The sequence below is a fragment of the Gymnoscopelus braueri genome (genome assembly GCF_963280865.1).
Source record: "Gymnoscopelus braueri genome assembly, chromosome: 19".
Taxonomy (NCBI): Eukaryota; Metazoa; Chordata; class Actinopteri; order Myctophiformes; family Myctophidae; genus Gymnoscopelus; species Gymnoscopelus braueri.
The window spans coordinates 12054562-12078288 of NC_137621.1; the positions used below are offsets into that span (position 1 = coordinate 12054562).

At 44.0% G+C, this 23727-nt stretch overlaps 2 protein-coding genes across 2 annotated transcripts in view; one reads left to right on the top strand and one right to left on the bottom strand.

Annotated features, from left to right (window-relative positions):
* ralgapa2 (Ral GTPase activating protein catalytic subunit alpha 2) overlaps window positions 1–23727 on the top strand; it is a 224708-nt gene that overhangs the window by 52448 nt on the left and 148533 nt on the right. Inside the window, 7 exon segments of the mRNA XM_080414999.1 lie at window positions 7804–7861; window positions 12277–12320; window positions 13128–13308; window positions 14381–14496; window positions 15106–15244; window positions 20810–21018; window positions 21856–22098. Coding sequence (XP_080271125.1) covers window positions 7804–7861; window positions 12277–12320; window positions 13128–13308; window positions 14381–14496; window positions 15106–15244; window positions 20810–21018; window positions 21856–22098 — 990 coding nt within the window.
* LOC308074094 (DNA excision repair protein ERCC-8-like) lies at window positions 17805–18977 on the bottom strand (the record flags this gene model as incomplete). The annotated part of the gene is made up of 1 exon (XM_080413428.1): window positions 17805–18977. The coding sequence occupies one exon, from the start codon at window positions 18975–18977 to the stop codon at window positions 17805–17807; it is 1173 nt and encodes a 390-aa protein (XP_080269554.1).

Sequence of the window (23727 nt, forward strand, 5' to 3'; positions counted from 1 at the left end):
TAAAGACAAATCTAGGGGAGAGAGGTTACGTGTCATTGAACCTCCTCCAGCCACGGCTCGCAGGCTGGCAGACAGACAGACAGACAGACAGACAGACAGTCGATCGCTGGTCCTTGATGGACGTGTGTTTAAAACGCAGCAACCATGACGTGCCATTAAAGTGCTGTGCCGTGTGTAAGCGGTCCACGTCAGGTCATGAATAATAGAATGTATGGCTGGTGACTGGGTGGTCTAAAAGCATTGGTTCTCAAAGTGGGGTCTGGGGACCCCCAGGGGTCCTTGAGGGGGTTCCAGGGGGTCCCCAGCTTAAATGATGGATAGTTAGGAACCAAATGGACCCTTATGGGTCTGTAACTCTGAGAGTGTACAAATGGAACCAAATGCGACCCGTTAGCGTCCATTTAAATCCATTTGTACACTCTCAGAGTTAACGTTGATTTTACAATATAAATTGGGGTCCCAGAGATAGAAATGCCATTAAATGGGGGTCCGGAGGAGCCTGATGCATGTCAAACTGGGGGTCCCCCTCAGTGCTGCTGCTGCAGCCACTGTGGAATCTGCTCATACATCTTCTAGGACACTGGTTCTCAAGTTGTGAAGTTTTTGGCCATGTCTTTGGCCACGGATCCCCAGCTGAAAAGATTTTGTGCCAGGGACCCCCAGGAGAGAAGATTTATGTATTTTAAAAATTCGAAATTATTCATAAAACGAAAATAGCAGATGTACAAGCGTGCTGTGAGCTTGTAGATCTGAGTGGTTGAAATGATTGTGATGCTATATTAATTACTTTTGCTGGGGGACCGCCCCCCCCAAGGACCCCTGGGGGTCCCTGGACTCAACTTTGAGAACCACTGTTCTAGGACAGTGTCTTATGTTCTCAAGTTTTTCATGTCAAGGACCCTCAAATTTTCACCCCCCCCCCATCTGAAATGATGTTGATTGATTGTGCCAGGGACCCCCAGAAGAGAAGATCTGTGTTGAATATTTTCTAAACGATTAAAAAATGTTCTCATGTTTTTCAAGATTTTTCAAATCTTCCCAAAAATAGCAGTCTTATGGCAAACTGAAATGCTAAGGAGTTCGAAACATGAGGCGTATTTAGGGATTATTTTCAGATCCATGAGCACTCTTTTTGTTTAGTTCCTACTTCAGTAACAGACTGGAGAGTGTCCAGAATGAGTCCTCATGAAAGTAAATCCAAGATGTTTGAAACAAACTCCTGTCAGTTTGTGTTTCACATGAAGAATGGAGAAGTGTGTGGAGCATGATGACAAACACAAGAGTGAGTTTCATCGTGCTCTACTGCTGCCACCTTGTGGTCACAGAGGAGAATGATTTCTCCATAATTCAGTCTATTCATAGTGATGGGCATTTCAGTTAATAAAACCTGGATAAGACAACCAGGTGTTTGAGGATTTAATTGTTTTATTTTTTTATTTTACATACTATATAACATTAAGCACAGACAAATAACAAAAGTAATACAATATTATATTAAAAATGCATATTAATTCAGACTATAGCATTGGACAAATACCTTGAGTGTTTTTAAAATATATATATTTTGGGGTCTATATTTTTCTGCCTTTTATTTGATAGCACAGTGAAGAGTGACGGGAAACAGGGAGAGAGAGACAAAGTGTGACGAGTAGCAAAGGCTGTTGGGCTTGGGAATCAAACCCGTGACTCGCCGTCGGGCTACACCAGAGCCCACACGTGGTATGCGCCTCAACCACCAGGCCATGGGCGCCCCGGTCATCTTTGCATGGTTCAATGACATAACTTTAGACTGATGATAGGTTCTTGGTTTAGCTACTATGATCCTAGATTACTATCTCTATGCATTTGATGTATTACCTCGTGTTTACCTTGCCTGCTAATTGCCTAAATTGTAAATTCCGCATTTTGCAGAGATTTAGTTAAATACGTGAGCCTTTCGTTTATATTCCATCACACAAAGGCGTGGCTTTCCAACAAGAACCGCTCTTCATAAATAACGTTGGGTAGCTTGAAGTTCATTTCTCATCGGCAAGAGAAACCGTCGCACTACTACGGAGTGTATATGTCACAGGGAAAATGGCATTCCAGGGAAATTGACAGGGGAGCGCTTGTTTTATAGGCACGGGGCGGTGCTGCGAGGCGGGGCTTTGATGCGAGGACGACGACCACAACAACAACATACTAACCAGGAAGCTACGCTAGGGGAACGCTGAAAATAAAATGGATAATATGAGAGAAATACTCAAGTAAAGTACGAATACCTAAAAATTGTACTTGAGTAAATCTACTTTGTTACTTTGCACCACTAGTACAAGCCTCAGTGGCGCACTTCGATAATCATTGGACTCCCCACCCACTACCACTGGGAGCCGGGGTTTGACTCCAGCTTGGGACATTACTTTTTCAAACAACCGCGGACTACTTTTTTTTCGCTGATAAAGTATAGTTTTGGACCATGACGGAAGGCGCTCCGACTTAGCAGACCTTGAGGCCGAGGAGTCGCGCCCGAGCGCCTCCAGGCGCGAGTGCCCGCGACGACCGGCCGATGGTCTGCTAGTCGACTTAAGCGCCGTCCGAGTTATGTACCGATAGGCACAGAATCGTAAATGATGTTGTGTGGGGACTGCGTTTGCCCCAAGTGCCACTCACTGCACTAACATAGCCCGCCAGGCCCGCCCCCTGGAGTGTGTGTGTGTGTGTGTGTGTGTGTGTATGTGTGTGTACAAGCGCGCGTGTGCGCATGCGTGTGTGCGTGCTGGTTTGTGCATGCGTGCGTGTGTGGTGTGGGGCTCATGTCTGGCTTGCATTGCCCTCTAGCGTTGATTCTACAGAATTGCATGAGGGGCATGAAAACAAGCGTACCCCTTTCAATTTCCCTGGAATGCCATTTTCCCTGTAACATATACATTAAGCTCAACCACACACTTCTGTTCAGCGAAAACAACCATGTTCTTCCCCTGTGTGTGTGTGTGTGTGTGTGTGTGCAGCCCGCTGGCCCTCAATGACACGGGGGGAGGGGGGGCACAGAGAAAATGTCATCACCTGGCCAACCTGGCGATTCACAACTCAATTAGAGCGGCGCTGACCTTTCAGCAGCCTATCATTATTCCAGCGGCAGTGAGTGAGGGATGGATGAGGCTAACGTTAACCGCTACCCTCTGGACAGATGAGACAGCCTAGGAGATTGGTCAGTAGTGTGTGTGTGTGGTTAATGGATAAATGCGTTGCAAGCGTTTGATGCGCCACTTGTCTCTCAGGCTCATCAGACGGACCCCTCATCATTGACCCAATAAGACTCCATGATTGCAATTTTGGAGGTCAAGCCCGCCCGCGCTCTCTCTCTCCGCTCTCAGGTGTGTGAAGCTTTGACCCCTGACTATCAAGAGAGAGAGGAGGAGGAACCGCCTCTGTCCAGCGGCGTGATAAAACACTCATCTCCCTCACAGAGGAGAGAGAGAGAGAGAGAAAACATGGGGGCAGAGAAAATACAAACGGGAAAAGAGAGATAGGGTGTGTGTGTGTGTGTGTGTGCGTGTGCGTGTGCGCGCGTGTGTGTGTGCCGTGAAGATTAAGTCCTCACCGGACCAAAGATGTGAATGGAATTGACTGCAGAGTGTGAGCGAGCGACGAGCGAGAGAGGGGAAACAAGCCAGTGAGACACTGGGAGAGAGAGAGATGGAAATAGAGAGAGACGGAGGAGAGGTTCTCTCCATCCACACATGCAGGGCACGTTCTCCTGTGCCAGAGGGAGCATGGTGTCTGGCTTAGTGGTCTGGGAGAAGAGGGAGTAACCACACCACATTATCCCACTCACACCGGGAACACAACCGTGTCATTTTACATTTTAGCTATATATATGCGTGTGTGTGGTAGGGCTGGTGAATTAATATTCAAATTTCGAATATTCCTCGAATATGGGGAAAATGTGTATATTCGAATATGAAAATTATTATTCGAATATTAAAAAAAGTTTATTTGACTGGGACAATACAAAAAACAATGTATCAAGTTATAAAAACAAACGAAAGATATGTTTTATTGGATCCGAGCACTCGATACATTGTTTTTTGTATTGTTTCTGTCAATTATTTTTTTTTTTTTTTCAAATTCATATATTTTTTTATAATAATAATAATAATATTCGAATATATTCGAATATCTGCCAATTTTTAAGACCAATATTCGAATATAATTTCTGAGGAAAGTTGACAGCCCTAGTGTGTGGCAACATACGTTTTTCAGAAAACTCTTCTTTTCAAAATAACTTTGTTTAAATATTTTTTATATTTTAGAAAAATCGTAAGTCTTTTTTTTAACACAAATCTTCTCTTCTGGTGGGGGGGGGGGGGGTCCCCGGGCACAAAATATTTTCAGATGGGGGGGTCGCAGCCAAATACATACGTATCATTTTGGGGGTCCCTCCTTTGCACGAAAAAGTTTGAGAACTACTGATTTAGAAGGGATTTTGTTTTTGTCGAAATCGGTCCTCCTCCTCCTCAGGTCTCAATGGGTTATGCTGAGAGCCACTGTGGTCCAGAACTCATCTCCTGTTTGGAGTGCGGCAACGGGCTCGATCTGTCAACACTCCCCCCCCCCTCCCCCCTCCCCCTTCCCCCTAGCCCCCCCCAACACCCCCGCTTGTCCTCCGAGTTCTAAATCCCTGTCACTCAAGACACAGTAACACATAGAGGAGAAGACAGACATCACTTATGGGAGGAGGAGGAGGAGGACTGTGTCCGTCCTGTGACTCCTCTCTGATCCAGAGACGTGATGAGCCGCGTGCCGCCGCACCTCGCCACTGATCCCAACTAGGATTAATACATCTATACTGGTCTCTGTATCCACCCTGTCTCTCTCTCTCTCTCTCTCTCTGGAGCCGTATAGATACATTATTCTAGGTGGTAACACACAGCAGGGGGGCCTGCCTGCCTATAAGCCTCTCTCACGGGGCGTGTGCGTGCGCGTGTGTGTGTATTTATGTGCAATAACACCTTCGTGTCTCTCTCCTTCCTTTCCCATAGCACACCGAGGGGAAGGAGAGAAGTGTTGAAGGGGGGTAGTGGTGGGGGGGGGGGAGAAGAAGAAGAGAGGCTGGGCTCAGGGTAGAGACTCCCCGCGGAGACGGAACGTCCGCGAGCATGCAGCGACGACGGGGGAATTTACCGCGGAGTCTGAGCGGCGTAGAGACGGGGAGGGAGGGAGGGTTGGCGGAGTTACTTCTTAATCTGGAGCTGTACTCCAGGCATAGAGATAGGGGCATTACTGTAGCTACTGCTGAGGTACGAGGAAACACATTTACATGATCCACACTTAGATTTCCAGCCACAGTACCCCCGAACATGCTGCAGAATACACTTCTCCTTAGAGGTGGTCCGCAAGGGCTTTCCAAACCGCACCACAGACCTACCGACAGACGCCTGGGTTTATACTTGGCTGCCGTGCAGCCGGTGTCTCGCAGCGGAAAATTGAAAATTGCGGAAAATAGCTGATATACAAGATCACGGCGCGTCGCGGTGCGACACGTCACAAACTTGTAGATCGGATATGATGCTGTATAAATCAGGCTTTAACAGACAGATAGACAGACAGACAGACAGACAGACGCATAGCGATGCTGGGTGCTGCATACTGCTGCTGCTGGCTTTGATGTGACTTCAGGATGATTTTGACAGCCGCCGCGGTGCAACAACAACAATCTCAAAATCCCAGCGCTGCGGTGCCATACAGAACAGAACGTGGCGTACGGCGGCTGGCTGCGGTGCAGATTCAGAGCCACGGGCCATTTCCGAACGCACGACACGACTTTTGGAAAAGATGAAGGACAGACACAGATGGGTGCTGCTGCTCAAGCAGCTAGTACTCTTATCATGTATAAAAAAAGTTTATAATAACGGGTTCGCTCGACGGAAAGCCAAATAGCGAATGTTCTCTGAATCACACAATCGTGTCGTGAATGAGAACCTTTTTCATCCTCCTCATCCTCACATAAAGCCTCATGTTTAATTTATGTAGCCGAAAACTGCACCATCTACACGCTTGTGTGAGCTTGTAGATCGGCTGTTTTTTTTGGCATGTGATACCATCTTACGACGATTAAAGCTTTAGGATACTAGCACCATAAACAGTGTAAAACATTCCAACTACACAGCTTATGTAGGTATATGAACGATGATAAATAATGCAGACCAAGCTGGTACTGGTAAGCTACGTGATTAGACAAATTACTTCGTATTGGTATCGATATGTATTACATTCTTTGGGCCTAAGTCTAAACAGTATAATATAAAAACATATATAATCTGTACAAACTATAGGATGACGGGTCAACAAAATAACCTGGCTTCTGTCTAAATAACATGCTATCTATGACAGTGGTTCTAAAACCTTTTTGGCTCAGGTCACCCCTGGAAATAACTTTTTCATCCACGGCACCCCTGAATTACATTGTTACTTACTTACTTATAGGACCCTCCATTTATGTCATATTACTGTACTTAAAAATGTAAATATTTCCGGCTAAGATACAGTATGTCATGAGGAAAACTTGAGAGAGTATCAATTTCCATTAGGGCAGGTTGAAAATAATTCTGTACTTGACGTTTAACCACTCTGGGTGGAACATTCGTCAAAAATAGCAGATCTACAAGCGGAAAGAAAAATGACGACGGTACGGCACTTTGTCGTTTTCTGTTCTGATCGTCCTCGTCTAAACGTAGCCTGATCTATGAATTGCACACACACGGTGACGCATCATTTCACGTCACCGTGCGGACAATTCCATACTTTGCATAGAAATACACAGAACACTTTTTGACACACTATCATACTGTATAAGATCTCCTCACGTCCGAACGACAGGTTTTAGGTTCAAATTTGGAAAAGTCTCCCTTCAACCACTTTCCACCTGGTGTCCCGGCTATTTTTGGGCCTGTAATTATAGGTGGAATAAATGGCTAAAATAGCCCGATCCACAATCTCACAACGTAACACGCTGTGAGCTTGTATTATATTTTATTTTATTCTTCATCATTATGATGAAGTACAATTTAGGGCTTAAAGTAGTTGAGCTTTGCTGGTCCCCTGGTTTTTCCCAAACGCTGTCCTTGTGTCTCCGACATTGCGTGACTCTGTATATAATAGTGGTCTTCAACAGGGGGTCCGGGATCCCTAGGGGGTCCTCAGAGCTACTATAGGGGGTCCACCAAATCGTTGTGTGATAGGATTTTTTACAATAACCACTTTAACCCTAGCATCCCTATTCTGAGGGGAACATTAGCCGAAAATAGCAGACCTACAAGCTCACAACGCCTCGCAGCGCGAGGCGTTGTGAGCTTGTAGGTCTGCTATTTTTGGCAAAGAGGTATTAGGTGTAGTGGAAAAAAAGAGCAGACCAAGTAAAAGTAAAAAAGTTTAATCTGAAACATCGTTGAAGACCCCTGCTGTCAGGGACGTGCTGGCCACTGGGAAAAAAATTTTATAAACATTTTTTTTGCTCCCGTTTTAGGATTATTACGGTAATTTCCGGGTCGCGCGGCCCAATTATTAGTTACATTACTGTTGGGCTGGGACGTTTATCAGCAGTGGCGCAATTTACATAGGGTTGCTGGGTTAAAACGCAGCAACCCCCCGCCCCCCCCCCCCCCCCCCCCCGTTGACAAAACAAAACGGTGGGCCGGTTCGGAAAATCCCAGAGCTGAATTTTGGTCCCAGCACGCCCCTGCCTGCTGTATATAGTATTACCTCCTGGCCTTCTCCTAGAGGAGTTCTTTGATTTCTCATTTCTTCTTTTGTTTTTTTGTGCAGAAAATTCTACAACTTCTACCAGAGAAAATCTACAGTCGATGGCAGTTCCACAGTATAGGTATGTGTATACCCCCCCCCCCCCACATCTCCACTAATCCAAGGTACAATTTTGTCTCTGTCGGGGTGGAAACCTCATATGTCCAAAAATTTTACTTTTCAGGATTCAAATTAAAAAGCATCAAAAGTAGCAGATCTACAAGCACAAAACGCGTGGCTTCGCACTGCGTTTCGCGCCGCGTTTCGAGCTTGTAGATCTGCTACTTTTGATGCTTTTGTGTGACGCTGTAGTATGATCAAATAGGGCGTTCATTTACAAAAAAAAGTTAGAATAAGAGGTTTCTGCCCGAAATAATTTGTAAGTTCTTTGTCTGCAGTCTCCCCCTCCTGGCGGAGAGAGGTAATTGCAACAATGTCCGAACCACAGTAAATCATGTGGCGCGTCTAGTGTCCAATCAGGTCTGCTTCAAATAACTTTATTGACGTAATAAAGTGTCTCAATGGAAGAGTAGGTAGCCCACCTTCAACCACTGCAGATGCAGATCTACAGTATATTGTATGAAAATACTCTACTATACAGATTGGTTAAAATTATTATTTTATTAATTAACCCATTTAGACCTAAGGCCGATTTTAAAAACGCCTTGTCTGGAAAAACTTCATGTTGCTATATACATAGCAACATCTAAAATAACCGATGCTTTCCCAGATTGAGAGGTACAACATCGTATAGGCTTTCCAGGTCTAAATGGGTTTAAAATAAAGTATTGGATTGTAGCATTAATGGTACATACATACAGTAGTAAAGGGATAGTTCACCCAGAATTTGATGACCAGCGGACCGGTAGGCAGAGGTTCCAGTAGGAGACACAAAGGAGACTCTTTGTGTCTCCTACCGGAACCGCTGCCGGTCATCAAATAATTGGCTTAGGAATGGGACAAAAACTAAATATATATCCATGAATTCAAGTCTCCATGGGGTGACTAATCCATAGAACAAAATGTCATTTTGGGGGTGAACTATCCCTTTAAGTCCTGTGTCTGTTGCCCTTCATGCAACTTCTGAAATCAAGTGAAGAAAAGCAGATTCTCTCTCTCTGCTATCATGCTCAAGCCATCCACCGTTGAGGAGAAAATAATTACTCTTGGAAGGGGGGGTAAATGAAAATGCAAATGAGTACTTCATTTGAAATGCAAATTAGTAATTGAATTATGCTGCCGTGGGTTTCAGTCCCACACACGCGGACAGACCCTCGCAAGAAGCAAAATAACCTCAATTATAATCCTGTCGTGTTTGGCGTCCGTTTTCGCAGCAAAAAAAAATCGTATTCGGCTCAGATCGTGCGTTGCGGGACTGACCCTCCCCTCGGGTCTTGTCACTCTGAGTAGAAGAAGGGGGTCTTAACCCCCCCCCCCCCTGGGAGCCCCCTAGATATGCTCGCCATTTCATCAACCCGAGGTCCGCCAAATCAGCACACTGCTCAAGGCAGTGTTCATTTTGACTGCAGATTTTGATGCAGTTTTAGTCATTACTAGTCTTTTGAATGAAATTCCATTTTCATTTAAATGTCATAATTTAATTTAATAATCTGAATTATTTTACTTTTAGTCTAGTTACTTTAGTTTTAGTTGACAGGCCCTGATTTGTAGACCGGCTACCGAAAATAGCAGATCTACAATCTAACTAACACGTTGTGAGCTTGAGAAAAAATATAGTTGATGAACATTTTTCGTCAGAGTTTTAATCTACAAAATGAACACTGGCTCATGGCTCCTTGTTGGCCGGTGTCCTTAAAACACACACACGCACACACACACACACACACACACACACACACACACACACACACACACACACACACACACACACACACACACACACACACACACACACACACACACACACACACAAGCTACCGTTTAGGGGTGTAACACTGAATCGAACTAAACTATTTAATTGATTATACTTAAAGGGATACTTCACTTTCCGCCGGGAACACATTTAAAAAAAATATTAAAAATAAATGAAAAAAGTTATGGAAAATTCATGGCCCCCTCACGACACGCAGTGTCCTACTAATGTGTGAGGGGGCCATGAATTTTCCATAACTTTTTTCATTTATTTTTAATATTTTTTTTAAATGTGTCCCCGGCCCGAAAGTGAAGTACCCCTTTAAAATATATATATATATATAAAAAATAATAATCAAGACGCATTGTGAGCTTGTAGATTTATTTAAAAGTAATTCTTAAAACAAATTGTTTTAAGAATTAAAACAAAATTCCGCTGAATATGGGAAATGATTCTGCAAAATAGGGGAAATTCTCTATAAGCCTCTAGGCTCCTAAACTTCTCCTGCACAATATGGTTGTATGCATTTTTTACTCTATGTGCTAATAAATAAAACTGAGAAATGAAACTGAAACTAATCGAGCACAATCGCTAAGAAAAAACACACATAATTGCAGCCCTACTGGACTGCAGTGTTCTTTTATAGAATAAACGTTCACACCTCAGCTCAAACTTCATGCCTGTAAACCCTGAGTCTCACCTTAACTCCTGCAGACAACTTTCAGAAAAACTCCCATCTGACATATTGACGGGGTTCTCCAGCCAGTAAGCGTTTCTGAAAGCTTGTCGATGATTCGTGACAGCTATCCTCATCAGAGGACCTTTAATTAGCAAACGACAATTCTAGACAAGATTATAGACAACAGCCACACGGTTGAACGGTTCGGTCAGTGGCTCCTTAAAATAAACGACTTGACTGGCTTTTAACCCCAAACTATTACTAACTGAAGAAAATTGATCTTCGCATCTGCCTCTGCCTGCCTATTTCCAATCTCTTCTCTCTGAAGAAGAAGAGGAAGAGAGAGGGGAATCAATGTATTTGTCCTTCATTTGAGAAGCACAGAACACCATTGATTCAACCTGATGAGAGCAGAGCGATAGCCCCCCTCACCACACACACACACGCACACACGCACACACACACACACACACACGCACACGCGCACACACACGCACACGCACACGCACACACACGTTCCGCCCAAGGCATTTAGCAATCAGAGCAATGTCTCATTTGATTACGGCCAACTAAACTAAACACGGCTGGGATTTATAACTGCACGTCGCTGCCGATTGATTTCCATTCTCATCAGGCCAACGAGCAGTGGTGGAGAAAGTACTCAAATTTTTTACTTAAAGGGATACTTCACTTTCGGGTCGGGGAAACATTTAAAAAATATATTAAAAATAAATGAAAAAAGTAATGGAAAATTCATGGCCCCCTCACGCATTAGAGTGTCCTACTAATGTGTGAGGGGGCCTTAATTTTGCCATAACTTCTTTCATTTTTTTTAATATATATTTTTAATGTTTATTTTATGTGAAAGTGAAGTATCCCTTTAACTCATTTTCTGCCAAAAACGTTTATAAACGTTTGTAATTTTTTTTTGCCAAAAACGTTTATAAACGTTTATAAACGTTTATAAACGTTTATAAACGTTTTTGAGAATTTAGCTATTGCCTGCAAAATGTGTAAATTTTTATTTTTTGACTTTCTTTTTATTTTTATTATTTTAAATTTTTCAGTTTTTCCGTTCGTCACAAAGAACCAGGAGATGAAATTTTCCAAAAAGTTGCTGCTCCATTCACTTCAATGTTAAAAAATAAACGAACAAAAGAATAAAAAATGTTCTTAGTACCAGCTTAGAAAAGACTGGCAGAGGCTACAGACTGTTCTAGAGAAACTCTGGCAGTCTAACATAGAAATACTCCGTTTACAAGTAAAATCCGGAATTCAAAATTTACTTGAGTAAAAAAGTATTGGCATCAAAAATGTACTTAAAGTACCAAAAGTAAAAGTGCTAGTTATGCAGAATGTCTCGTCTAAAATAGCAGATCTGCAAGCTCACTACGGGTCGCCATCCGACGCGTTCTGAGCTTGCAGATCGATATCGCTGTTTCCAAATAGCCAAAGTTTACATAGGGCTGAAGTGGTTAATGCATGTTTTTGCAATAATCCAAATCTACAAAGTAACCAGTAACTAAAGTTTTCAAATAATTGTAGTGGAGTAAAAGTATAATATTTGTCTCTGAGATGTAATGGCGTAGAAGTAAAAGTATAGAAAAATGGAAATACTCCAGTAAATAAAAAATACCTCGAAATTTTACTCAAGTACAGCACTTGAGTACATGTACTTGGTTACTTTCCACCACTGCCAACAAGTACTGTGTTGTTTCCGTTCCGGCTCGTCATCTCGGGCTGCTTCTTCGAGGCACGTCCGTCAGTCAAGGGCGACGGCATACCTCAGTGGAGGTGAGGAAGCGTGGATGTCCCTCAGTGTCCACTTTGCAGCAGGTGGAGGGCGGTGTGGCATGAATGAATGTACTTTCAGGGTTGTATAATGGGATAAAGAAGTCTTTGACAATCGCTTCTTTCTTCTCTCTCTCTCTCTCTCTCTCTCCAGGTTCTATTCTGAAAAAGGTTTTGCACACTGGCAACTCATTCAAGGTGAGAGGCTGTTTCACTCTCCACACACACACACACACACACACACACACACACACACACACACACACTTTACGTACAGTAGATTCTCAGAATGCTTTGTACTCTTTAGTCAGTGGTTCTCAAACATTTTCGTGCCAAGGACCCCCAAATTCATGTATATTTGGCCACGGACCCCCATCTGAAAATGTTTGGTGCCAGGGACCCCCCCAGAAGAGAATATTTGTGTTTAGAAATTCTAAATTATTCAGAATTTCCTAAAATAGCAGATGTGCAAGCTCACAACGCGTCACTTCGTGCCGCGTTATGAGCTTGCACATCTGCTATTTTTGAAAATCTTTGAAATATATTGAAAATGTAGAATTTTGTTAACACAAATCCTATAGCCAACTTTTAAATTGGAGGGGGTTCATTTTAATTATTTAATAATTTTAACCTTTATCCATATTTTATACGTTGGCTATTCAAAAATAGCAGATATACAAGCTCACAAGCTTGTATATTGCTACTAATTTTGTGTGGGGAAAGTAGACATTTTCAGGAAAAAAAATCCCATGACATGTTTTATATTTTTTACATTAAACTTTTTTATTATTATTAATTGTTCAATTCTGATTAAAATCTTAGTGTTTTTCCAATCATTTGGGGGAATTGGTCTCCACCAGAGGTTCTCAAACCCTTGGCCGTGGTTCCCCCAAGGCCATAGCTGCTGGCCGCTTGCCCCCCCAATGCAAAACGGCTTAAAAAAAATAAAGAAAAATAAATGAATATTAATTAAATGAATCCTCTCTCCCTGTGGTCTGTGTGCAGATCCGCTGTGAGGGGATCCGTCTCTTCCTGCTGTGGCTACAGGCGTTGAGGGACAACTGTGCGGAGGAGCAGTTCCTCATCTTCGCCTGCCTGGTGCCAGGTTTTCCCGCCGTGCCCTCCTCCAGAGGGCCGTGCACGCTGGACACCATCATCTACAACCCCTTCTCCAACCCTCCTGATGGTGAGACACACATTGACGCTTACATACTCTACTGTATTACACCAGGGGTCTTCAACGTTTTTCAGGCCAAGGACCCCCTAGCTGTGAGAGAGAGATGAAGCAGGGACCCCCCTCTATATTGTATAAAGTTTTGTTTTTACTTGGTCTGCTCTTTTTTCCCTCTACACCTATACCTCTTTGCCAAAAATAGCCAATCTACAAGCTCACAACGCGAGGCGTTGTGAGCTTGTAGATCTGCTATTTTGGGCTAAAGTTCTCCTCAGAAAAGGGATGCTAGGGTTCAAGTGGTTAAAGAATAAATCCTATCACACAAAGATTTGGCGGCCCCCCTGTAGTAACTCTGAGGACTCCCTAGGGGTCCCGGACCCCGTGTTGGAGACCCCCTGGTATACACACATCACATATTTTCTTACTACATCGGTGCCTGCAAATTATATGCAACCACTTTCAACCTGGCAACCGACCAGGGCATGTCGTTGTAGGCAAACATGTTTGCCAACATTTTTTGAAAATGTTTCAGAAATAGCTGATCGCCAAGCTCTCTAATTTCTCATACAAGGGCAACAGGCGGCCCAGAGGCCACATGCGGCCCGCAGATTAATATCGGAATACTGATATATTATTGATTTCAGCTGTTACAATTCTAAACAAACAAATGCAAACATGACCCGCTTTAATTACTTCATTCTATATTAGTAGCTTAATGACTAGTATAATCATTCTATTGTCTTTTTTTTAGTTAACAGAAGTATAACTAAATGCATTTTAAATTAAATAAAAATGTAACTTTTCAGGATTCCAATAGAAAATTTGCAAAAATTGCAGATCTACAAGCTCAAAACGCATCGCACTGCGACGCATTTTGAGCTTGTTATTTTTGCTACTTTTGTGTGACATAGAATGACGAAGTAGGGCATTAATTACGTTTAAATACGGCGATAAGAGTTTTCTGTGGGACAGTATATGCAACGTGGCCTCCTGGAGTGAGTGTGGAAATATAGTGGCCCTCTCTATCATCAAAGTTGTCGACAGCAACGATTATGTGTTTGTGTCCCAACCTATCTCTGAGCAGCCAAGGTGGTCCCTGAAGAGATCACCCCACTGGTCCCAGCCGTGGTGGGGGAGAAGGTGGCAGATGATCAGACCTGCTACATCCTCCAGACCATGCTCAAGTTCATGGTCATCCAGGTAAAAAAAAAGAAAGAGAAGGAAACGGCACAGTTAATCACTTGAACGCTAGTTTTCCTATTCTGAGCATTCTGTAATAGGCAAAGATTTGATGAAATTAGACGATCTACAAGCATTGCGACGCATTGTGTGATCTCGTAGATCAGCTATTTGCAGTGAAGAACTTTGGTGTAAAGGTACAGTTTTATTTGTATAGCACATTTCAACAACGAGGAAATTCAATGTGCTTTTCATCAAGCAAAGGAAACACAACTATACAATGACATTAGGATGTATAAAACTAAAAGAAGTAAAACATAACAGTTACAATGCAGAAGAAAAAGAAAAGTAACTCAATCAAAGGCAGCGGGCAGCAAACGGAAGGTCTTTTAGTTGTGTTTTAAAAGGAATACGAGTGGCAGCAGACCTGCAGTTTTCTGGGATTTTGTTCCAGATATGTGGTGCATAAAAACTAAATACCGCAAGGATAGACCCCTGGGGGGAGATACATTTGTTTTTGTTTTCAGTCGTGAGATTTTATTTTGATTTAATCCATGAAGGAACCACAGAGGAACTGTCCCCAGCAGCTTGTTGAGTGACCTTCATGTTGTCTGTGTGTCTCTCCTCCAGGCGTCCAGTTTAGAATGGAAGAACAAGGAGAACCAGGACTCGGGCTTCAGGTTCCTCTTCAGTCTCTTCAAGAAGTACTACCTTCCACACCTTTTCCCATCCTTCACCAAGCTCACTAACCTCTACAAGCCTTTATTAGGTAAGTACTGTGTGTGTGTGTGTGCGTGGATGCTTGGCAGTTCATCTGTACCTGAATACATTTTTAAATGCTATCTTTTAAGTTTTTATTACACAATACTTACCTTTTCAATCCTGCACCTGACAAATAACCCAAAGTATAAAAACTAATACAAACCAGAGCATGTGAGCGGACCGGGTGGAAATGCCGCACGGCGCTCCATGGGGCTGGTTTCACGCTCGCTATTCACTCATGTTGACCCACCCGCACTCTGCTCCCCGTCGCTCCGTCGCTCACGTTGATTTGCGCACCTCTAGCTCCATGCTCCGCTCAAACCGGGCCACTCAACAGTACAAAAAAATAAAATAAAAATAAAGTAGAATTGTGAATGAAATCTTGATCAAGGACGAGCGCTGTGCTCTGCTGGATGTCTGTGTGTCTGAGTCCGTGCGACCGGGCATGCTCAAACATTCGGTGCGCGGCCCCCGCCGGGGCGGCTTGGAGCGGCAGGCGGTCCTCGCTCCCAGTTAGTGCTCCAACCTTTTTACAAAACCAGCTCCACACTCACGTCAAAATCACGTTGCTCCACTCCTTGCTCCGCTCTCACTCCGCTCCGCTCACATGCTCTGATACAAACTAGCAAATCCGCTCTAAAAACGAATTAAAACTAACTGAATTAGAATTAAAATATTCAAAACGAACTAAAACAAAACTAAAATGAAAACTATTATAACCTTGGTGGAGAGAAGGCGTTGTTTCCTTTATCCATGAATGTTGTCTGCTGTGTCTGTCAAGCATGTCAACTTTGTAATTGGTTGTTTTCCTATTGTCTGACTGCATTGGCAGTGTTTATGTCTTTTGTACAAGGCATTCTTGTACTTCTGTTTATGTGGACATAAGTAAATATTTCAAATGTGTGTGTTGGTGTTTAATTAGGTAAAGACTGTACAGGTATGTGTGTTGGTGTTTGCTCGCTTTGCTGGAATGCTGCCGTAACATTATCATGGCCAGCAAGGGGGTTCATTTTCAACTGGAGAGTCATCCTTTGAGGTCTAGAATCTTAGATATTTTCTCAGAAGCACATCTAACTGTGTATTTGTTCAAATACAGTATGACTGCCTATTGAAAGGTTCATATTGACGCGGCGTGTTCTTTTGTCACGGCTACCAGTTAGTTGATGTGTGGGAGTCCTGACTGCTCCAGACCATAGTGAATAACTGCTAGCTTGTATTGGACATAAGACTAAAGGTGACTCTCCACCACGCAGATTACTTCAGGCAAAAGTTGGCATTTAAAGTTGGCATTTAGTTCAGCACAAACTGTCGTCCGACGTTAATGAGGACTCATTGTTACAGGCAGTGTTGCCATATTTTGTGAGAGAAATAAGCAACCAAGGTCTAAGAAAACAAGCACAAAAGAAGCAACTTAGGCCACATGAGCACTTTAAACCTATATGCATCGGTTATTTGAAAATAGCCGCTCTACAAGCACTACAAGCACAACGTGTCGTAGATCTGCTATTTTAAAATACTCTTGCAATAAAACGTGGGATATTTGGAATATTTCTCAAACATTCTAACACAAATGCACAAAACATTTTCATGAAAATATTTTAGAACCACTGGTTTAAATAATAATTAAAACATTTGGAAACAAGCCTAAATAAGCAACTACACTTTGGAAACAAGCCCAAAAAAAAGCTGCTTATCGGTGGAGAGTTGGCTTAGGATGTTCAGGTCAGGTAACCAGATGGGACTTTGTGTCCTGCAAAGATTCGACCTCCAGGCCTGGCTCAATGCACAGGCTTTGGAGCAGCGGTTCTCAAACTTTTTTGTGCCCCCAGGACCCCGAAATTGATATGTACTGTATTTCCCAAAATGTCCCAAAAGTTAGTGTTATAAATGCTTGTAGAAGCAAAAAGCTAAAACTAATAATAACATAATTATAGCCTTTTGTTCCTACTTATATTGATCCTAAATGACTGGCCATAGGGTCTATTTGCAGAATTGCCCCTGTCGTCCAGTTTCCCCAGCAGGCCTCATAGCATAGAGTGGATTCCATAAGCATATCGCTACTTGAGCTATTTGTGGTCAAAAGTGATTATTATTTTCCATGAATCTGTTATTAGTTGTCATTACACACGTATCCATGCCTTGGTGGTTGTACCACACAAGCCGCCACAGTCTCATAAATCATGTTTTGGGGTGAGAGTTAGGCCCAACTGCCAATTAAAGTGAGGTATTGGCCAATCACAGCACGTCTTTTCCGGGTCTTGGAAAGACACAGCTGTTGGTCTGTTTAGCAGACTACGGTGGCTCGTGTGGGACAACCAAGGCATGGATGCGTGTGTAATGACAACTATTACTATCACTTTTGACCGCAACAAATAGCAATCACAGCGCGTCCTTGCACAAGCTGTATAGGTTTTGGGATGACGCGGATATGCTACTTTTGATGCTTTTGTCTGACGCTGTAGTATGATCAAGTAGGGCGTTAATTTACGGAAAAAAAACACGAAAAAGCTAGAATATAGAGATACGAGGTTTCTGCCCCGACAGCAACGATATATAGAAAACAACACTTAGTCTTCATCACTGCTCCACGAGTCTTTAAAGGCAGGGTTCACCTCTGTGTCTGGGCCGCGGAGGACCGGGACCCATGCCAATATGTTACAGTCTTTACCTCCGCTGTACAGCTCCTGGTAGTCGGGGTGGAATTGGCAGCAGTCGACGTTGCCGTAGTGCCCTCTCAGCGTGGTGACCAGCTGCCCCGTATGGACGGCATACACCGCCACCGAGCTGCCGCACGGCACAAACACAAACTCTGTGCCGCCGCCAACGGACACCGTGAACTTCAGTCCCTTGCGACTCTTGTTGGACACTTTCCCGTAATTCACCAGCGTGTTCTCTCCCGTGGCGCTGTTCCACAGTCGCACACAGTCGTCCGTTCCCGTGGAGAGGAGGAACAGGCCGTCGCCGCTGAAACACAGGCCGTTCGCTCTGCCGCCGTGGGCTTTGTTCGTCGCCGCCGCCGCCTTCTCCGAGGCCGCTTTGGATTTGTCCCCGTTGTGCCGGTCTAGCGTGAACAGACTGCCGTTGGCCCGCCGCACGTCCCACACCCTCACCCCGCCGTCTGCGCTGGCGGTGGCCAAGATGTGCTCGCACCCGGGCGACCAGCGCACGGAAAGGACCTCGGCGCCGTGGCCTCGAAGAACGTGAACGCGCGAGCCCGACTTCAGGTCGCACAGCTGTACTTTGGGGTCGTCGGTGCCGACCGCGACGAGGCTGCGTTTCCCAGCGACGGGAGACATGTGATGACAGAAGACCTTTCCGTCGAACTGGAAGACTTCGGCGGGCTTCAGTGTCTCCGTGTCCCACGCCTTCATGGTCCTGTCGGAGGAGCTCGAGACGAACATGCCCGCGTCGTGAGGATACCACTGGACCGTCTCCACGCTGAACCGGTGGGCGTACCTGCTGGACCTGCCTACCGTGCAGACGGCCTTGCAGGTGTACTGAGGTTTCCCGTCGTGGTTCTCCAGGTCGTAGACGGCTATCGCGCCGTCCGCTCCTCCGGACAACATGTATTTGCCTTCCGTCACTTCGATGTCGATGGTATTGACGCCGCTGCCGTGGATTCTTTCCACGTCTCTGTCGGCGTTCAGTTCCAGGCTGAGAATCCTTCTGGTTGATTCTGCTCGTCTCAGACGTAGGGGGTCATCTAGTCCAGCCTGTCTTCCTGACAGAAAACCCAACATTATATCTGCCTACATAAAACCGGGAATAGTGTTATTCTGTCAAACACACACCGATTTTAAATGTAATTTCAACTCAAATGTAAAATATGTTTTCTTTTAGCTGCTGAGCCGACAAGCAATGTGCCTCTGGAACAGTCCCACAATTCTTTGGGCTTGAACCATCTGTGGGTTTCGACATGAAAGGCATTAAGCACGTTGCAGAGCTCTCTTGTGTAAAGGCCACCCCAGATGCAGATGATATCTTCTGTCAATACATCTGTGTGGTCATAGAACCTAGGAACCTCAAGAGGACATAAACCCTCATCCGTTTGTCATGGAGTTCTGTTGTGCACGCTGCTACTTTATATTGGTTCAACGGCACAAACGTCTTGCAAAACCCAACCAATCCGTGTAGCCGAGGGGTTTTGGTTGGCCAATTAGGGAAACCGATGCCTGTTGAATCGCCCTAATATGGTAGCCTCGCTCCCAGCCTTTTCTCATCTCAATCTTAAAATTGGCTAATGGGAGGGCGGGCGGACCTCTGACATCATTCTGACTCGGCCACGTCACTATGACAACATAAACAAACCACCGACACGTCACTATGACAACATAACCATAAACAAACCACGAGTCAGCTCCATATATGGGCACAAAAGTGGGCATGCCCATATATGGGAATATACTGATGACATCAGGAATCTCCATATATGGGCATAAAATGGACAAGGACTGACAGATACAGAGATCTCCTTATATGGGCATAAAAGGGACACAGACAGACAGGAACAACGGTACTCTGACACTATGACGACCTAATGCAGAGACTGTCTGTAGGGCAGAACCTTCTGTCGTATGTATGTACTTCCCCTGGAAAGTGTCTCTTTTTTTCCTGACCAATCACAGCACTCGTTTCATGCACGGAGAATGTAAACAGAATCTGTGAAGCCTCAATATCAGTGGTTCTCAAAGTGGAGTTCAGGGACTCTCAGGGTTATGTGAGGGGGTTCTAAATGGAGCCTTACCTGTTCCATTTTGTATACTGTCAGAGTTAAGGGGAGACCTTGAAATGGAAAGGTTAATGTATGTTTTGTAATAATATGATCTTAACACATCGACCGCCAGAGGTTAATCTCATAATGTACTCACCAGTGCCAAGGTGTTTTTGTTGTTTTTTAGTTTTTTTCATGTCGCCATAGATCTTGTTAAAATCCTTAAGATTGAGCTCTACACGGTCTGTTTACATCCGCGAGATCTCCCTGTATCTCCCAGTGAAGATCGCGTGTCAAACGGGGCATCCATGTTTGAGTTAGAGCGGATTACGTTAAACAGTGAAATGCGAGGAGAAAAAACTACAGGAAGAGAATTGAGTTTCAGTTTCGTCTGTAGAATGGGAGCGGGCGTGATCGTCAAAACCGGATCCCAAATAATTCTATTTCCTGTCATCAAACCGGAAACGGAAGTGGATCAAAAAAAATTCGAAAGTGCACCCGGACCGCGCATGCGCGAAAAGACCGCAGCCCGTAGGGCTACGGTCTCGGCGCTTAACAGTTGGATTTAACGGACCGTAGGACTACGTTCTTGGCGGTTAATGTGTTAATCATCAATGTTTTCAAATAATTGTAGTGGAATAAAAAGTATTTTTTTGTCTGCTACTGAGATGTATTGGAGTTACATAGAAGAAAAAGTATTGAAAATTGGAAACACTCCAGTAAAGTAAAAATACCTCAGAATTGTACTTAAGTATGGTACTTCAGTATATGTACTTAGTTACTATACACCACTGCCGTTGTTACACTCTCTCTCTCTCTCTCTCTCTCTCTCTCCCCTTCTCTCTCCCTCTCTCCCTTCAGACCTTCCTCATCACAGACCCAAACCCTTGTACGTCCCCGTGACGAGGAACAACGAGAGCACGTTCTGCACCCGGGACCAGTACCTGGCTCCCCGCGTGGCCTTCATCACCTGGCTGGTCACCTTCTTCCTGGAGAAGAAGTACGTCAGCGCCGCCTCCGTGGCGCCCGGCGCAAAGAACGGCACCGAGGTCCTCCCTAAACTCATCCAGGTGAGCGCTTCAGTTACAGTGTTGATTTTGACAGCAAATTTTGATTTAGTTTTAGTCATAGTCTTTTGAATAAAATTCTGTTTAGTTTTAGTTATATCTTAGTCACCTGAAATGTTTTACTTTTAGTCTAGTTTAAGTCGACTAAATCTACAGTTGATTTAGTCGACTAAAATGCATTTTGGCGGTGCCTTAATGGCGTCGTAATGGCTGATTTTGGCTGATTTTGAAAATATTATAAAATAAAATAAAAATATTTTCAGAGCGCAAAACCTCGTACGCGCAACCAAGCGTATAACGACTTGTCTTTTAGTTCTACTGGATCTCTTCTCCACTAGTCACTCCCAAACGTTTTAGTCTAGTTTTTATTTGTTGACGAAATTGTCAGTATATCTAGTCATAGTTTCAGTCATCATAGCTTAGTTTTTATTTAGTTTTGATCTAGTTTTCGTCAGTGAAAAAAAGGTGGTCGATTTTTCGTCATAGTTTTAGGCGACGAAATCAACACTGTTCAGTTATTATAGGGCCGCAAAGAAGAGTTAGATCCCTGGTTCCCAGCATAGGAGTGGTGGGAGACCCCCAAGGAGTCCAAATGGACCCTTATGTGTCTGTGTACCTCCGAGAGTGTACTAAGGGGTCCATTTGGTTCCGTTTGTACACTCTCAGAGTTAACAATAAAAAGGAGCATAAAAAGAACCCATTCAATCTGGGAACGCATACTGTCATTTTCGATTTTTATAGCAATAACCATTATTTTATTATTTAAAAATAGCAGATCTACAAGTTCGTAGTGTGTGTGTGTGTGTGTGTGTGTGTGTGTGTGTGTGTGTGTGCGCGCAGACTGTCACTGCAGGCAGCAGCAGTCAGGAGAAGGGGGGCTCGTCGGAGGCCAGCGAGCCCAACGGGCCGACCGGAGAGCCCGGTCAGAACCACTCTAACAGCAGCACGCTGTCGGACCGGCGGCCCAGCGACTCGTCCCTGTGCAGCATCGAGGAGGAGCACCGCTGCGTCTACGAGATGGTCCACACCATCCTGCTGTCCACCCGGGACAACGTCAACTTTGTCAACGAGGTCTTCCACCAGGTAGGGCAGCATTTTAGTGCATTCTCTTTGTCCCATTAAAACCGGGAACGCATCCGTGTCATCTTAGATTTCTTTGGCTTTTCAAAAATAGCAGATCTACAAGCTCATAGCACGGCACCGAGTGCCGTGCTATGAGCTTGTAGATCTGCTATTTTTGAAAAATCATGAACATTTTTGCAAATTTTGTAGAACTTTTTCAACTCAAATCTTTACTTCTGGGGGTCCCTGGAATAACATATTTTGAGATGGGGGGTCCGCGCCCAAACACATAATTTTGGGGGTCCTTGACATGAAAAAGTTTGAGAACCACTGATATAGTAACATATTTTTTTTTTTTTTAACTGTTAGGATTTAGAAGACATTGTAGAATTGGCCTCAGGCCTTAATGGGTTATTAGGACCCTATCTTGTGCGCCACCTTACCCCCTTATGCCCAAACGTTTTTGGCAATTTTTACTATCTTGAAAAACATTATAAAATAGTTCAAATAGCCGATCTACAAGCCCCACAACGTGTCGATATAGATCGGCTATTTTCATCTGTTGCCTTACAAAATGCCTTAAAAAGTTTAGGCATAAGGGGTAAGGCTGATCAGTGGTAAATCAGTGGTTCTCAATGTTTTTTTGTGCCAAGGAGCCCCAAATTGATATATAGTATATGGCCGCGAACCCCCGCCATCTGATAATGTTTTGTGCAAGGGAGGCCCCCCACAAGAGAAGTTGTGTGTTAAAAAAATAATTATATAATTATTATTCAAAAATCTATCAAACATTTTTGAGATTAAAAAAAAAAATGAGCATAAACATAAATAGCAGCAAGCTCGCAGTGACGCGCTGTGAGTTTGTATATCTGCTATTTTTGAATAGCCAAGGCTAGAATCTAAAATGACACAGATCCTTTCCCGGTTAAAGTCTTAATCCGGTTCGAGGCCGTGGAACCACGTTGCATTTTTAATGAGGTTGTCATTAGCTGTGATTTGTTGTGACTAGTAGGAGACTGCTATGTCACAACTTGTACTGTGTCGACCTCTGGTGCCCGTTTGTTAGAACTGCAGGAAGGGGTTATTCTGCTTGTGAACACACACACAAATACACACGCAGACCCTGCATGCCACCCTCAAAATGTAGGTTCAGTAAATAGTTCAAATTTGTCTGTAGACAAGGCTATGGTTCTGTGAATTTTCTAGACCCATTTGGGGGCAGAGACACACATTTACACGTTAATGTACGGGGGGGGGGGGGAAACACAAAAACGTGAAAACATGCATATGGAGACATGGAGGTTTCTAACCTGACTCCGCCGGATGGGGCGGTATTGAGTTCACATTAACCCTTTAAGACCTGAGGCGATTCTTAAAAATGTTTTCTAAATCCTAACAGTTTTTTGAAAAAAATCTAAAAAATATTTTTTTCAAGGATTTTCAAAAATAGCAGATCTACAAGCTCATAGCGCGGCACTCGGTGCCGCGCTATGAGCTTGTATATCTGCTATTTTTGAATAGCCAAAGACATCTAAAGTGACACAGATGCGTTCCAGGTCTTAATGGGTTAAGTTCACAATACAGTCTCCATCTGGGATCGCTCTGAGATTGGAGTTTACACCGACCCCGCGCCCCAGTCGAACCAATCAG